Source organism: Dreissena polymorpha, chromosome 6, assembly GCF_020536995.1.
Source record: "Dreissena polymorpha isolate Duluth1 chromosome 6, UMN_Dpol_1.0, whole genome shotgun sequence".
NCBI classification, from domain to species: Eukaryota; Metazoa; Mollusca; class Bivalvia; order Myida; family Dreissenidae; genus Dreissena; species Dreissena polymorpha.
In genome coordinates, this window is record NC_068360.1 from 6,443,194 (window position 1) to 6,461,027 (window position 17,834).

Here is a 17,834-nt window from a genome sequence, read left to right on the forward strand (position 1 = left end):
GTTTTTAATTGATTAAAAGCAAAAAAAAAATCCATTCCGACGTGTTTTGATTAATCCCAAAGTGAGCGTGGTGCTTTATACATGTACGTACGTGGCATTTGTCAAATAGGCGAGTGACGACACAAATAAGATTGTTGTAGATACACTATTTATTATTCAATACATACATGTACCACATTTAATAAAACATACACACAAGCAAAAAACAGCGCCATAATTATTTTTTAAGATACAGTCCAACCTGCCCGAGCGACCGCCTGTTAATAGCGACCAACAGTCAATAACGACCACACCGATTTCCTCCCGAACGATTTCACTATATATTGAACCTGCGAATAAAGCCCACCTGTGAACAAAGACCAACGACCACCCTTTTACATTCCCAAATATCCATTTTGATAGCTTACAACGACCACTGCAATCATAAAAATCAACGATTTCACAACTTTCAAAAAACAAAATGGCCGCCAGGACGCTGCGTAGTCACGTGATACACATCTTACCAGTGGACTCGTCGGTCGCTATGGAGATATTGGCAAGTGACAGTTTATTGCACTCGATAGCAGTTGTTTGTTTATTTAACATGCGTTGCTAATTGGTAGTCGCCTGCTTCTTTTATGCATTTGACAGTTTGTCAAAAGCGTAAAAATTTGCCTTTGTATTGAAGTGACTCGCGATTAATGTACTAATTGCCGAAAATATCAAAGACAAATTTGGGGCTTTCATAAACTCATTAAGGAAATAAACGGTTTCATATCATTTACGATGCCTATTAAAGACAAACATTTTGATAGTCATTCTCTTCTTAAATTTCTCCGTAATAAGACGTTCATAGATTATAGAAAAGTAAATTGTCAGTTCAAGTTAACCATCATGGCTTCCAAGCGTAAGTTCTTGACGTTGGAAGAACGCGTTAAGGTCTTTTTTTTGTTAGGTAAAGGACACAGTTGTAGACGAGTGGCTAGTGATCTTGGTGTAGGAAAAACTCAAATTCAGAGCATTTTAAAGCGTAAACATGAGATTATGAACGAATTCGAGGAGAACGTTAACTGTGAAAGTAAAAGCCCTAAGCGTGAGTCGGAATTCGCGTTCAGTCTTATATAAATATCAGATGTCATTTATTGTCCATTATTGTCAACTTTACTGGTTGTGTAGTAGTGATTCATGTATTTAATGTATAAATGTTTGCTATGTTATGTGTATTTTGTACTTTGTTCTTTGTAGAATTACATGTACATGTACGTATACATGTATGTCAATAGTTATTTATACAGTATTTGATAAATTAAATAAATAATAACAACACAAGGAAATAGAAATACAACATGTAATAATATACAAATGTTAAACAAAACTGTGTTTTCAATCCTTTATTTCATTATACATGCATAAGTATTCAAACATTTAAACAATATAGCACATACATAGATAAGGTACCTGTTAAAAAACTACTAGCATATTTTGCAAAGTTTCGATCGACCCTGCGAATAAAGACCACCTGTGAACAAAGACCACAACGACCAAATCCCTTGAGTGGTCGTTATTGACAGGTTGGACTGTATTCATAATCTCAGAACCTACTAATTCTTGAAGTTTACAATTTCACGAAAAAGTCCAAGATCCGCACGTCTATTATAGACATTTACAGTTTGTTTTACATTACTTAATCGGACTCCCATAGCGCAGTAACGACTTGACACCTTTATGGTATGTTTAATCCGATTATCGATAATAGCGCGAGCAAAATGTGTGACACCGCACTCGCTGTGCTGACTAGGTATTGTTATTTTCACGCCTCGGGCATCTTGAGAATTTAGACCGTCCGGTATACTCAATGTAAATTACGTTGAAAATGACCAAATTTATGGAGATACCCGTCCGGTTTCCGGTTTTCAGAGAGTTCGGTTTATTCAACATTTTTTAACAAAGAAATAGAAGGAGAAAATATGGGACTGGCCCGACCGTCCGGAATCGGGAGAGTTCCGGTATTCAGAGAGTCCGGTATTGGCAGAGTCTACTGTATAAACCTTGAGTAGACACAGTAATATGGAGTTGTTGCCCTTTTACGTAAACTACATGTTTACGCTGACCTTTGGTTGAGTTGTATAATGGTAGCTTTATTGGATGAAAAGTCAAGCTAAACAGGAATGAAAGATGGTAAATTCAAATTGAAGATTTACATTTTAGTTAATTTCAGGACAGCAAAAATCAGGACCAAACAAGATTAAAGACAATAAATAATACTATGTATGTGAGAGGTGAATTTTTAGTAGTTGGATGCAATCTATGTGACAATAAATTTATAATGGGAGATTGGGAAAATTTTACTATTAAATTGTTACTCCGTTTATAGTTTTACCACTGAAACAAAAATTAAGGTATGATTCTCTAACTTTGATTTTTACTTGTTACCATGGCAGTCATATTGTCCATATAATTGTACACTTTCTGCTATTGGTCCACATCAAAGCCACAAATGGGTCTCATGCCATACCCAGCCACAGTAGCTACAGACCTGCCTTCGCAATAGCACAGTCTAGCCAGGAGCTACTCTATCCTCTATAAAAGTCACGCATTGTTTCGTGGTCTCGTAAGCAGGCAGGGTAACTCCTGACCAGACTGTGTGGGTGCACAGACTGGCCTGGATCTAAGCTGCCGTATATAAATTATATACTATTTCATAAGACCCATTTTCGCATGACACAGTTGAAATTAATCAAACATGATTTTGTGTGATTCATTTTCACCTAGAAACATAAACAATGAGTTTTCAGTTGCATCCTGTGATAAACTACTGACTTTCAGCTTTTACATTCTGTTAATCACAAGGACAGTACTGTATATTGTAAAATAGTGGAATGAGTTATTAAATCCTTATACTAGAAATAATTTCACAGAAAGATGTCTAGGGGTTTGTTGCCAGATTCCTGCCTAAATAAACACCTAAAGAAAATACCTGTATGTTTTTCCTGCATATACTATATTGTTATGAATGATAAATTGAGGTGTGTGAACTTGTTTTCTTATACGAGCATGTATAACAGCTTTCCTTAGTGTTCTTAAATGGACATCATTTGAATCAGAACTTACTCACAAGTTGCCTTATACATTAGTGGATTGTAACTGTGTAATTGACATAAAATCAGAATCACACATACAATTGATCTAATTTGTAACATATATCAAACAAAGATGCAAATAATGAACTACTAAGTATTTCATTCAATAATCTTTTCCATTCAGTTTTTTGTTTCCGTAATATTTTCCATTCCACTACCTACCAGTATTTTATTTCATAACATTTTCCATTCTACTATCAGTATTCCTTTCCATTATGTTTTACATTCTACTAACTAACAGTACTTTATTTCATAACATTTTGCATTCTGCTAACTATCAATATTCCTTTCCATTACGTTTTCCAATCTACTTGACATGTCTCCACATAAGCTTCACTTACAGTTTTGAAATGCTTCGTCAATTACACAGTTACAATCCACTAATGTATAAGGCAACTTGTGAGTAAGTTCTGATTCAAATGATGTCCATTTAAGAACACTAAGGAAAGCTGTTATACATGCTCGTATAAGAAAACAAGTTCACACACCTCAATTTATCATTCATAACAATATAGTATATGCAGGAAAAACATACAGGTATTTTCTTTAGGTGTTTATTTAGGCAGGAATCTGGCAACAAACCCCTAGACATCTTTCTGTGAAATTATTTCTAGTATAAGGATTTAATAACTCATTCCACTATTTTACAATATACAGTACTGTCCTTGTGATTAACAGAATGTAAAAGCTGAAAGTCAGTAGTTTATCACAGGATGCAACTGAAAACTCATTGTTTATGTTTCTAGGTGAAAATGAATCACACAAAATCATGTTTGATTAATTTCAACTGTGTCATGCGAAAATGGGTCTTATGAAATAGTATATAATTTATATACGGCAGCTTAGATCCAGGCCAGTCTGTGCACCCACACAGTCTGGTCAGGAGTTACCCTGCCTGCTTACGAGACCACGAAACAATGCGTGACTTTTATAGAGGATAGAGTAGCTCCTGGCTAGACTGTGCTATTGCGAAGGCAGGTCTGTAGCTACTGTGGCTGGGTATGGCATGAGACCCATTTGTGGCTTTGATGTGGACCAATAGCAGAAAGTGTACAATTATATGGACAATATGACTGCCATGGTAACAAGTAAAAATCAAAGTTAGAGAATCATACCTTAATTTTTGTTTCAGTGGTAAAACTATAAACGGAGTAACAATTTAATAGTAAAATTTTCCCAATCTCCCATTATAAATTTATTGTCACATAGATTGCATCCAACTACTAAAAATTCACCTCTCACATACATAGTATTATTTATTGTGCTGCCTTTTCTCATAAATACAGTGCGTAATAAAGATCTATTCATTTGATTAAGACAAATAATCTACTGGGTATTCTGAAACTATTTACAATCTAGCAACTTTCTATACACAAGTCATTTACAAATTAAATGACAATAAATTTCCAAAAGAGGGAATTTGTGTAAAAGAGAAATTACTAATGAAAAAGACTTAAATACTCGATAAAGTATTCAATAGTTGCTTAAAACAACTCTGTCCCCTAAAAGGTAACTGACTTTTCTTTTCTTATACTAATGAGAAATGATTTTTAGGCTTATCTTTCTAGAGCACCTTTGAAAAAGTAATGTTTTAATGGACAACACAAAATGGTTACCAAAATCATAATTTTTAAATAAAATATGAAGAGATTTGGTCTATTGAACACAAATACGATTTGACAAATAAAAATAAGACTGTGTGTTAGTAAGAAAGTCACAAATAAACATGTTAATAAGCATTTGAACAGAGAGAAATCAATAAAAAATCAACAAATAAGGGTCTGTATTTCCTCAATAGAGTCCGGTAAATTATTAGGCCGCGCTCTGTGAAAAAGAGGTTTAATGCATGTGCCTAAAGTGTTGTCCCAGATTAGCCTGTGCAGTCTGCACAGGCTAATCAGGTACACCACTTTCCGCCTAAACTAGATTTTTTCTAAGAAGAGACTTTCTTTACACAAAAAATATCATAAAAGCGGAAAGTGTTGTATCTGATTAGCCTGTGTGGACTGCACAGGCTGATCTGGGACGAAACTTAACTCACATGCATTAAACCCTCTTTTCACAGAGCAAGGCAAAAATATGTCTTTAGATTCAATCATTTATAAGAATGTTGACCATAAACAAGTTTTTTTTCCACAGTCAATACCCTGAAATCAATTTCTTGAATTTCTGTGATTTGCAATAAAAATATTGCATAAATATTTACATGTTCATATAAAACTTATATAATCGTAAATTATTGCTATTTTCCACATATTTGCAAATATACATTATTTAAAATTAAATACAAAAGATTGTTATTGTTTCTTCTGTACATAACATGTTTTCACAACTTCAACCAAGTTATACAAAAAGTAAATATATTTCAATAAAATGGTTTCACATTTCTTCAAAACTCGCTAAGTAAATCACTAAGACTGTTATGCATAGCTTACACAATATAAAACTGAAGATTAGAATTCCATGTCTGAACTTTTGTCTGAGTCCCAACCAGATTCCATCACATTCTCCTCATCAAATGCCACCTGTACGTCGTACTGGAACTTTGGATCGTCCGGCCGTACCTGATGTTTCGTAAAAGTCGTGTCCATCACAGCCTTTTTGCGTTTCAACGTTTCCTCATCCACAGTGTTAAGATTTTCCTCTGGATCTATTTTATCCAATTCGTCATTGCGCGCTAAACTTGCCTCTAGACTCATGCCGTTCAACTTGTCACGAATGATCGTCACTAACCGTATCAGCTGGTGCTTAGTAATCTGGGATACATACTTCCCATGGCGCGGATTGGTTTTGAGCTCTTCTGCAGCCACCTCTATGTTTGACGTTTTCGTGAATTCCCGAAGAGGCATGGTTCGTCTTCGTTTCTTCGTGGAGCCTTTGTCATTGTAGACAACCACTATCGATGGCGGATCAAACTTCACTCCACATTTTTGAATCTCTATTTCATCCATTTTCACCATCCTAGGAAAGAAAACAATACAAATAATTATTTTATGAAATTAAACTTAAAGTAACATTAATACTGAAAATCAACGAATATTTGGCAAAATAAAGTTAACCCTTACAAAATCATTGTTCCTTATAGCAATTGCCAAAATGTCAACGCTAGATGGGGTTCGGTAATATACATTTAACAAGATACATAATGCTCATGTTTATTTTTTGGTGGCACTATAGTTTCCATTTTAATTTCCCACACAATATCTATTCATATGTCACACAAACACTTACTTGGTACATGAACATGTGTTGAATATATAATCCATAAAAAAACAAACAAGAGATGTGTTTGTCAGAAACACAATGCCCCCTAATGCGCCGCTTTTTTTTTGTTTGACCTTTGACCTTGAAGGATGACCTTGACCTTTCACAACTCAAAATGTGCAGCTCCATGAGATACACATGCATGCCAAATATCAAGTTGCTGTGTTCAATATTTCAAAAGTTATTGCAAAACTTTACTGTAAGGTTAAAGTTTTTGTTGTTGTTTTTTACCTTTGACCTTGAAGGATGACCTTGACCGTGACATTTCACAACTCAAAATGTGCAGCTCCATGAGATACACATGCATGCCAAATATCAAGTTGCTATGTTCAATATTTCAAAAGTTATTGGAAAACTTTACTGTAAGGTTAAAGTTTTGGGACAGAATGACAGACAGAAAGACAGGCCAAAAACAATATACCCCCGCTCTATCGATCCGGGGGCATAAAAAGAGCATTTTGTATCTTGTTACCAGACGACATATAGTGTTGACATTTTTGCTTCTGCTGTAGGAACATTTGTCAAAATCTTGTACTACATTTTCGTTGATTTTTAGGGTTTCAGTGCTTTTAACATGCAATGCCTGTAATTTTCCAACAATTGAAAGAATTTAATTTTAAAGTATATACAAATGTAAGTCATAACAAGAGCTGTCAGAGGACAGCCGGCTCGACTATTCGAGTGCTTGACAGTATAACGTAAGCCATCATGGAGAGGGGGGTATAATGTGGGTGTGTGGTCATTTTCATGATCTTTCAAAAAAAATAAAACAAGGGCTGTTTGTAAAACATGCATGCCCCCCTATATGGGCTATAAGTTGTAGTAGTAGCCATTGTGTGAATACGTTTTTGGTGGTGGTGGTGGTGTTGGTGGTGGTGGTGGTGTAGGAGTAGGAGTAGTAGAAGTATTAGTAGTAGTAGCAGCAGCAGCAGCAGCAGCAGCAGTAGTAGCAGTAGTAGTAGTGGTGGTGTGGTGGTGTAGGAGTAGGAGTAGTAGTAGTAGTAGTAGCAGCAGCAGCAGCAGCAACAGTAGTAGCAGTAGTAGCAGTAGCAGCAGCATTACAATAACAATACTTAAGAATGATCAAATGGGAAAAGGTAACCTAGCACTGGCAGTAAATATGGGGCTCATTTACAGGTCAGATTTGGAATCTCTGCTGTAAAATGAGATTTTAAATGCATTTAAGGGAGGCAAATGCTGTAATAAAAAGAACATGCATAAACGGTAGTTGTTTCCCTTGTTTGAACCATGCTAAATCCTTAAAATGCCTATTTCCAGTAACTGTGACCTTCACCTGTGACCTTGACCTTTGACCTAGTGACCTCAAAATCAATAGGGGTCATCTGCGAGTCATGATCAATGTACCTCTGTATGAAGTTTCATGATCCTAGCCCCAAGCGTTCTTGAGTTATCATCCGGAAACCACCTGGTGGACGGACCGACCGACATGAGCAAAGCAATATACCCCCTCTTCTTCGAAGGGGGGCATAAAAATAAACAAGGGCTGTTTGTAAAACATGCATGCCCCCCATATGGGCTGTCAGTTGTAGTGGCAGACATTGTGTGAATACGTTTTTTGTCACTTCGATCTTGACCTTTGACCTGAAAATCAATAGGGGTCATCAGCCAGTCATGATCAATGTACCTATGAAGTTTAATGATCCTAGGCATAAGCATTATTGAGTTATCATCCGGAAACAATTTTACTGTGTCAAGTGACCGTGACCTTGACCTAGTGACCTGAAAATCAATAGGGGTCATCTGCGAGTCATGATCAATGTACCTATGAAGTTTCATGATCCTAGGTGTAAGCTTTCTTGAGTGATCATCCGGAAACCATTTTACTGTGTCAGAGTCACCGTGACCTTGACCTTTGATCTAGTGACCTGAAAGTCAATAGGGGTCATCTGCGAGTCATGATCAATGTACCTATGAAGTTTCATGATCCTAGGCGTAAGCTTTCTTGAGTTATCATCCGGAAACCAATTTTCTAAGTTGAGTCACCGTGACCTTGACCTTTGACCTAGTGACCTGAAAATCATTAGGGGTCATCTGCGAGTCATGATCAATGTACCTATGAAGTTTCATGATCCTAGGCGTAAGCGTTCTTGAGTTATCATCCGGAAACCATTTTACTATTTTGGGTCACTGTGATCTTGACCTTTAACCTAATGACCTCAAAATCAATAGAGGTCATCTGCGAGTTATGATCAATGTACCTATGAAGTTTCATGATCCTAGGCCTCAGCGTTCTTGAGTTATCATCCGGAAACCATCTGGTGGACAAACATACATACGGACGGACCGACATGTGCAAAACAATATACCCCCTCTTCTTCGAAGGGGTGCATAATAAAAAACAATCTTATAATTTTTTTGGGGGGGGGGGGGATTCTGGGGTGGGGCGTGGGGGGATGGTTTGGGTGGAGTCCATTGTGGTATGTCAGGTAAGTGTTGTTTTGTCAAAGTATGAATCAAATGTGATCAGAAATAAAGAACTTATGGCAATTTAAGCAAAATTTATTAATTTGACCTTGAGAGTCAAGGTCATTCAAAGGTCAAGGTCAAATTCAACTTGCCAGGTACAGTAACATTATGATAGTAAGAAAGTATTTGAAGTTTGAAAGCAATAGCCTCGCTGCCTTGATACTTCAGAAGTAAAGTGGATCTAAACATAAAATTTAACAAAATATTCAAAGTTACTAAGACAAAAAAGGGCCATAATTCCGTTAAAAAGCCAACCAGCGTTATGCAACTTGCCCTGAACAGTTCCCTTACAATAGTTAGCGAGTTTTCCAAGTCTGAAAGCAATAGTTATGATACTTTAGGAGTAAAATGGACAAAAACACTAAACTTAACCAAATGGTCAATTATCTAAGTATAAAAGGGGCCATAATTCTGTTAAAATGCTTGATACAGTTGTCTGCTCTTGTTTATAGGTTGGGGTCATGATGGTAATGAAGTATGCAAAATATGAAAGCAATACGTCAAGGGACAATGAAAATATTTGAGGTGGTACGCAAATTTTAACATAGATTTATCAATAATATGCATATTCTAAGTGAAAAAGGGCCATAATTCTTACAAAGTGCTTTATACAGTTGTCTGCTATTGTTTATAGGTTTGGGTCATGTTGGTAAAGAAGTATGCAAAATATGAAAGCAATATGTCAAGAGACATTGAAAATATTTGAGGTGGTACGCAAACTTTAACATATAGATTTATCAATAATATGCATATTCTAAGTGAAAAAAAGGGCCTTAATTCTTAATAAATGCTTGATACAGTTGTCTGCTCTTGTTTATACAATGTAGATTGGGGTCATGTTGGTAAAGAAGTATGCAAAATATGAAAGCAATATGTCAAGGGACATTGAAAATATTTGGGGTGGTACGCAAACTTTAACATTTGCACGCTAACACTAACGGGAATGCTAACGCCGATGCCGGGATGAGTAGGATAGCTCCACTATATATATTTCATATATAATAGTCGAGCTAAAAATAAAGTATACTTAATATTACTTTAAACAGCTTTAAAGTTACATAAATACTCAAAATCAAATAATATTTTGCAAAATATTTGGTATTCATACTCATGAGAACTACATCCTGCTTTTGAACCTGCCCGCAGCCAATCTTGCGTAAGTTTGTAAATGTTTAGATATCGTTGCGGGAGATTCACATGGAATATATTGACACATACTGTCATACTGTCAAGCACTCGAATTGAGAATGTTATACATTATAATATGAGAATGTCACAAGTACAATAAGAGAATGTCCTCCATACAATATTAGGAAGTCATATGTACACTATAAGAATGCCATACATACAATATGAGGATGGCATACATACAATATAAGCATGGATGGGAATTAACGGTTGCCCTGTTTCCCAGCCATGTCAAGTACTTGGTGTATTAAGGGTGGTCTAAAGAACAATCACACTTAAGGGATCAATACCAAGAGCTCCCAGTTGCTAAGTGGACACCATATCCACTGCATCACAGTCACAGAGCCGGCTTGGAATTACAGAGGCTTACATAAGCACACAATTTTAAAGCATTAGATCTAAAAGCTTGGCACATGTGAAACCCTTTTTCCATCAATCTTATTTTTTGGATGAATTACTTTTTTTTATTGAAACAATTGTAGTGAATGAAGTAAGGTCACTTCCAACAGCCTCGCTGTTGGGCTAGCTCTTTATCGACGCAGTTAGAGTGTCTGACAACCACTCTTGAGGTCGCGGGTTCAATCCTCCGTTAGACTTCAGGATTTTCATTTTAAAATTATAATGTTTTGAACAAAATAATGTTCATATATTATAAAAGTACATGGTTAGCGCTTCCACTAGCTTTCAACAGTTGGACGTCCTGACTTCCAAGACTTAAATTTTGGACGTCCCATATACAGTTGCAAGTCCCAATTTTATTTCAATGAATATTTCAGTAAATCCTACCGTATGTGTTGATCGCTTGATACATGCATGTTCGAACTCAATCTATTATCATATAATCCAGTATTATCGGGATTTAAACGTTCAAAACCAAAATATGACCAGTATTGACGCTACTGTGTTTAAGAATTTTATAAACACAAACGTCAGCCATTTTAGGCAAGGGCATAATGTATATTCAAAGTGAATTTTTGGATGGTATATTTCCCATGGAACATGTGTTAATCAAGTGAAACGATGTGCGAGCATCGAGCATATGTTCATATTTGGTTATAATGACCAATCAATGAGTGACTTCAATTTTATTTATTACTCATTAATTTACGTTTTTTTTCTATAGTTTTGATGGGTCATTGTGTGCATTAATTCCAATGTTTTTTGAATTCTTAAATACTACAACTACTGAGTTGCAGGTCTATATTTAGTTACGGCACCTGGTCTTTGTCCACACTCATGCTTGCCATGCGTGGAACTTGACTCTGTCAGCAACAATTTCGCGCTCTTATTAAAACACAGGTTTTACATGGCATGTATACATGTTATACCCATTACTGGTACATGTATAGTGAATGGTGCAGATGCCTACAAACGGACTTAAATAATATTACCACATAGCTGTAGAAAAAATGTATTATTCAGTTCTGTAAATGGGCATGATGAAATATACTTGTACTGGAATTAAATTGTTACCGCATAAAATTTGTTATGGGTATTGTTTTCACAACCTACTCCCCATAAATTAAGACTCACCATTTGCATTTAACGACTCATATGGAACAATTATTGTTTAAGTAATTGGTTTCGGTAAAAAAGTGTGATGAATTAGATGATGATGCCCAATACCGTCTTTCATGCACTGTTTAATACCATTGGATATTAAAACTGTGATTGTAAATTAATCTGCGATAAACGCTTACTTTAAGACTGACGTTTTTCAGAAATTATAATCGCCAGTTAACCCCGCCCTTATACGCATGTTCGTTACCAATTGGATGCTACAGCACAGTTTGGGGACTGGAAAGTTACCCGGGAATTTCTTGTGGTGCATCCGTGTCAGCATGCATGGCTGTGTAATGTGATTTTATTATGAGATACTCTGACATCTCCTATCAGTGGATGATCTATTACCCCATGTCCCTTTTATGGCGATTAAGCGCGGACTTAACAGAGTGAATGACCAGATTAACTGTTGTGTTGTGTACGTCATGTGTAACAGTATGCATGTTGATTATTGAATGTCCAAGTGACTTCCACCAGTTATAAAATGAACGTATGACTGATGTTTTTGGGCAAAATTATGCCCAGACGTCCACTAATGGAAGCACTGCATGGTTATCATATAAGCTTTTTCCCCTTAATAAGTTAGCACCTATTGTTATATTACTTTTTAATCTAATCATGTGCATCACGCAATCTATATGGTACATTATTGAGCTGTAAGCATATACTCATAAAACATGTAAATGCTAAAAACATTGAAGAAGAACTAGGGAAAGTCGATCTACTGTCAAATTCTGTTAAACCTTTTAGGGAGATGTTAAATAAATTAATACTATACAAAGTCAATAAGCATTATTTTACAATATGGCTGCACAATCTATCAAAATGTAGCAGAGTTTGGTATATGGAGAACTTACACAGTTAAGTTACCATTACCGGATCAATACCCATACAGGATCACTTTAATATTCAAGACTGTGTATTGCGATAAGTAGTTGACATTTTGAGATGATATTTTGCAAACAGCATCTTTAAGGCTTGTTCTTTAAAACGCATTGCTTGAGTCGTGATCGGAGCTTCTCTTTGTCAAACATTTCGGTAAGTTTTGCTAATATGTATATACGACTTTGTTGACTTCCGTCTCGTTTCCAATTTGAGATTGAACATTTTTTGCGGCCACATGCTATAACTCTGTTGGAAAGTAAGAAGTTTACGCATTAATTTAAAAGCTATTTAGTAGTCTTTCTGCCCAGGGATTTCAATAGATTTTAAAAACCAGGAGTCAATGACCCCTGGACTGAAATTTTGAGGATTTTGGGGAAAAATGCTTGGGTCAATTTTGAAGTGAGTTAATTGTGTTTTTGTCTGTATTATTCAATTTTTTAGATAAAAATATGCTCTAAGAGTAACACAATATCTTAAAAAGTTATACTGCTTTATTAAATAACAATACCATGATACATAACACAACATATTTTAATGAATTGGTACATTAAAATCTACTTCCTTATAACACATTTAAGTCTTTTAACACATTTAAGTAATTTAAGATATGTACCGGTAGCACCTTTTCACCACATATTTATGGTCATTATATTTTCATCATCCCTATGATAGCTTTTCTAACAAAACACAATCTAAATGCATGGAACATCTAGTATATCTATTACTGTTTATCCGAATACTATACATGTCCGAAATATGTACACTTAAGAATGCCTTACCTGTAGTAGTTTTACTTTAATAATCCAATTTTTTCTTGTTGTTATCTGGTTTAACAAACCTTATCAAATGTTTGTTAAATCCAGTTAATGCTTTCTCCATTATTGAATCACCATTACTTGCAATTTGAATCGCCAGCTTTGAATTGAACGCGGGTTGAATGTTAGTTGTTACGCCCGCCATTTACAATGTCGAAGGTCATGACGTAGCAATTTATTTATACTCGGATAATGTATCTAATCGAGGAAATGTGTTTTCTCAATGTTTATGTGTAGTATTATGACTTGTTAGTATTACAAATGAACTGTGATTTCAGTTTATATAAGATGGGTGTTACTTGTTATCATCGGTGGATTAACAAACTGACTTACTAGTGGATCTACGTAATTAATAGACCTTTGATCAATTTTGTTTTTTCTTTAATTACTTTTGCCGACTTTCTTTAACCGTGCCATCTGCAAAGTCTGCAAAAAACCCTGTAATTATCGGATGGTCAATCAATTATCACGTAATCACTGCTGCTAATTACCCAGTTAGTGCGCACGCACTATTTAGACTGTGACATGTGTATTGGAAGAGATGAGATAAGATAAACAACGCCCGAGGTATTCCCTCGATTATAGACCGAGTTTCAAATACTGAAACATTAATTTCAATTAGGAGCACAGCAGGATTTATAACCATGGAACTCGAGATGTTAATTGACTGACGCACGGGTAAAATTTTCAATGCGTCAAAATGATGCACGGCAGAAAAAACGGTCGTGTCAAAATCAAGTCATTTTTAATTTGCTCGTGTCAAAACGCAGGATTCTGCCTCTATTGAAATCCCTGCTGCTGCACAAATCCATTTCAGTTTTGATTCGTCTTTAAGATTTTGCAATACCATAAAAAAATGAAGAATTAGGGCACTAACAGATCAAGAGTGATTATATGCGTATTGAATATATATATTATATTAAAATATAAGCAAATCTTGTTGATTCTTACAATAAATGATCTCAATCTTAATGTTTAATTTATGTTCCATGTTCAATATCGTGATTAGATATGATTCAAACAATTAACATGGTTTATAAGATACCCATATCTTTTCGATCTTTTTAGCATTTTGAACAGATAATTCACACAATAACACTATGAGTGAAGTATAGAAAACAATTAATAACAAAAAATGAATATAATTTATAACTGGCACTGTAACTTGGTCATAGAAAACAACACATTTCATGTTTCGACAGTTCAAATAGCGTGTTGGATGCCCCCTGAGTGGTTTCATTCATGTGATCCGTTATGCCTACAACTGATACGTTAATGCATGAATTCTGCAGCGAAAAAAAGGTATCACAAATACATTTTGCCTGCGTTTAAAAAAAAACTATGTGCTGAATCAGTAAGCAAAGGTAATATTTAATCAAACTTGTGTTAAAGAAGTCTAAAAATATGTATTGCTTTTCACCAGAACAACTTAATTACGCTACTGATCCGGTAATGGTAACTTGACTGGGGTTTCGGTAAATGACAAGTTCGGTAAATTGATTTATATAGTAAATGCAGTGGAGGGTTCGGTAAATTGGTTTTTATAGAGGTGGTGTACCTACAACGAGGTGTTAATGACACCTATTATTGGCTTACAATAACATTAGGGGCATTTATTTGCAAACTGTGGATTAATTTTGAGTTGAGTAATTAATGCTATGCCTACAGCGATTTTCCTTGTCCAATTGGAAAAAGTACCCGTACCGGTCCAATTGGGAAAAATTGAGTCGTGAAAACCTCATAATTGGGAAAAAATCGAGTCGTGAAATCCTTAAATTGGGAAAATCGCGATGTGAAGTTTGGGTCTTATTGAATACATCATACAGTTCATACTTAATTGAACATACCCATTAAAAGAATCATTTGCAGGCATGCCTTAATGGCCATTAAGTAATTAAGTTGAAATAAATAACAAAATATTATAAAGAACACACAAAATCAATTACAAGTTGTTTTAATCTCTTGTTAAGCAATGTCTCTGTCTTTCATTTTTTTGAAAATTTCAACAATCTTTGATGTTTGATCATCTATCAGTTGCTGGCATACCTCTCTGCACAGCATCATTAGTGCTGTCAATGTGTCGTGTGATAGACGGTCCCGATTGTTTGTGCAAAGATTGTTCATTAGACTGAACACCCTTTCCACAGAGGCAAGGTTACAAACCGACATAAAACAGTACGCTGGCTGCCTGACAAAAGAACCGGAAACAGTAACGACACTATTGATTGCACGCGCTGAATAATAAAACCCCAAATTAATCGAGCGCATGGTTACACACAACTATACGATTTTCTTTGTTCGCTCGCCGAAAGTTGGGTTTTGTTACGAAAATTTCGGTCGTTTTGAGAAAAAATTCGGACGTCGATTGGGATTTTTTCAGATGCCGATTTGGGAATTTGGGAATTTTTGCTTGATTGGGAAAGTACCGTTTACCGGTACTTTATAAAGAAGGAGGAAAATCGCTGGCCTACGGTAAAGAATTAAGGGAAATGAATGAGCTACCTCTGAAAAACGAATTCTGTTAGGAAATTGTAGGTAAATTTACGATTTAAATAACGCAATTCTGTTGTTTTTTTTTATAATTGGTGCTTTTATTTAAATAACATAATAATAATAATAAATGATGATTTATGGCGGAATCAATGTAAGATCTTCAATTAAGTTGAATGCTATTTTAAAAAGTTTCTTGTAAAATATGATTTAATAAAAATGATTTCAGTTTAAATATAAAGCGCAATAGTATTTTAGACCACCGATAAACACTCAATTTCTCAATATATAAACATGGGGTAGTTTGCCAACATAATGAATATGAAACCAAAGCTCTTGCCACGCGGAGGCCACCTCTTGTAAGAGCCAAATGTTGAATTTTATATTACATGTTTTACCGAAACCTCCACGGCATTTACTATATAAATCAATTTACCGAACTTGTCATTTACCGAAACCTCAACTTGACTGTACTGCCTTGCTATATGAGCTAGCTTTTAAAGTGACGCGGCAGAGTTTTTGCCTGATTTGTATCCGGGAGGTCACATGGTGGTCGGTGATTTTTTTAGGCTGGGTTACAAAAATATACAAGTTATACGCCTTGATCGTATCTACTTTAAAGGGGCCTTTTCACAGATTTTGGCATTTTTTAACTTATTCATTAAATGCTTTATATTGATAAATGTAAACATTGGATCGTAAAAGCTCCTGTAAAAAATCAAGAATAAAATTCAAAAAAGGAAAAGAACATTGCCCGGAGCAGGTTTCGAACCAGTGACCCCTGGGGTCCTGCCAGAATCCTGAAGTAAAAATGCTTTAGCCTACTGAGCTATTCTGCCAAGTACACATACTTGACGTATTTTATACCTTATATAAGCAATCTTCGTAGTTGCACAAAATTTAACGACAAAAACAGAACTCTCCAAATTATTCAATCGTTTCGCGTTGCAACGCTTTATAATTTTTAGGTTTTAAAATGGTCAAAAGATGCATATAATGGCTATATTAGAGCATGGTAAATGTTCAGTATTACTGTATCCTCACTTATATCATAACTTAAACGAAATTTTGCGAATCTGAAACAACTTTTTTCAATTTTGTCAATTTACCAAAGCGTGAAAAGATCCCTTTAATTTATCAATTTCATGAAACTCGGCGTCTTTAATTTTAAAGACGATGTCCTACAATGTTAAATGGAATTGATCATTATAAAACCTAATTTATTCCTAAAATGAAAAGTGAATGTAGTGTAAAATGCACTTAAATCTCCATTAAAGATTTATCGCGTCATTGTACAAAAGCAATAAGCACCTAAAATTTTACGATATGTATCAACTTGTCCACCATCTTGGATACACTATTTCCGGTACGGTAGAAACTTGGGTCAATTCGGTTACCGGTGATTCATTTCGGTTTATTGATTACGGTCCAGTTACAGAAAACTGTTTCACTTGTACTGCTATTCCTTTAGATAACCGATGTATTGTATTTTATTCCAGTTTTTACCCTTACACTAACCATAGAGCTCTAGTGAAACAAACTAACATCCCTGGTTCAATCTCCAATTAGAGCTGACCGGAACGAAACTCGTAATTTATCTGTACGTAATGTAGGTAGACTCACAAACCAAATATCAGGTCAGTATCTTAAAGCGTTTTGAAAATTATTCTGGAAAATGACATGCTGGACGGACAGATGGACGGAAAGTCCAACTGATATATGCCATTCTATCTGGGGCATGAAAACCAGCTCAATAAATGAAAGAGTTACGTAAAAGGCTTCCTAAAACGTTTTTTAGAGAGAAAATTTTAAAGTCCAAGGCCCATAACATCGCCAAAAAACAATCTTCCGGAACGAAGTTCACACTTTATCTGTAGGTCATGTAGGTAGACTAACATACCAAAAATTATATTCTAAGTTCAATCAAATGCATGAGTTGTAGACGATTGTGATGTTTTATCTGTGTTGATGCTGGTGAAAGTTAAAAAGCGTAGTAGATTATAAACATTTTGTTAGGAATTTA

General features: G+C 35.3%; 1 protein-coding gene across 2 annotated transcripts; it reads right to left on the minus strand.

The window, feature by feature from the left end:
• Positions 1-3,659: 3,659 nt before the first annotated feature.
• On the minus strand, positions 3,660-17,186 carry LOC127835282 (centrosomal protein of 19 kDa-like). 2 transcript variants are annotated; one of them, XM_052361630.1, is made up of 2 exons: positions 17,123-17,186; positions 3,660-6,080 (listed from the first exon to the last, which is right to left on the minus strand). In XM_052361630.1, the coding sequence occupies exon 2, from the start codon at positions 6,077-6,079 to the stop codon at positions 5,573-5,575; it is 507 nt and encodes a 168-aa protein (XP_052217590.1). In that variant the 5' UTR covers position 6,080; positions 17,123-17,186; the 3' UTR covers positions 3,660-5,572. The 2 variants fall into 2 exon arrangements, with proteins under 2 accessions (XP_052217590.1, XP_052217591.1); XM_052361631.1 differs by lacking the exon at positions 17,123-17,186 and adding an exon at positions 13,286-13,579.
• Positions 17,187-17,834: the final 648 nt, after the last annotated feature.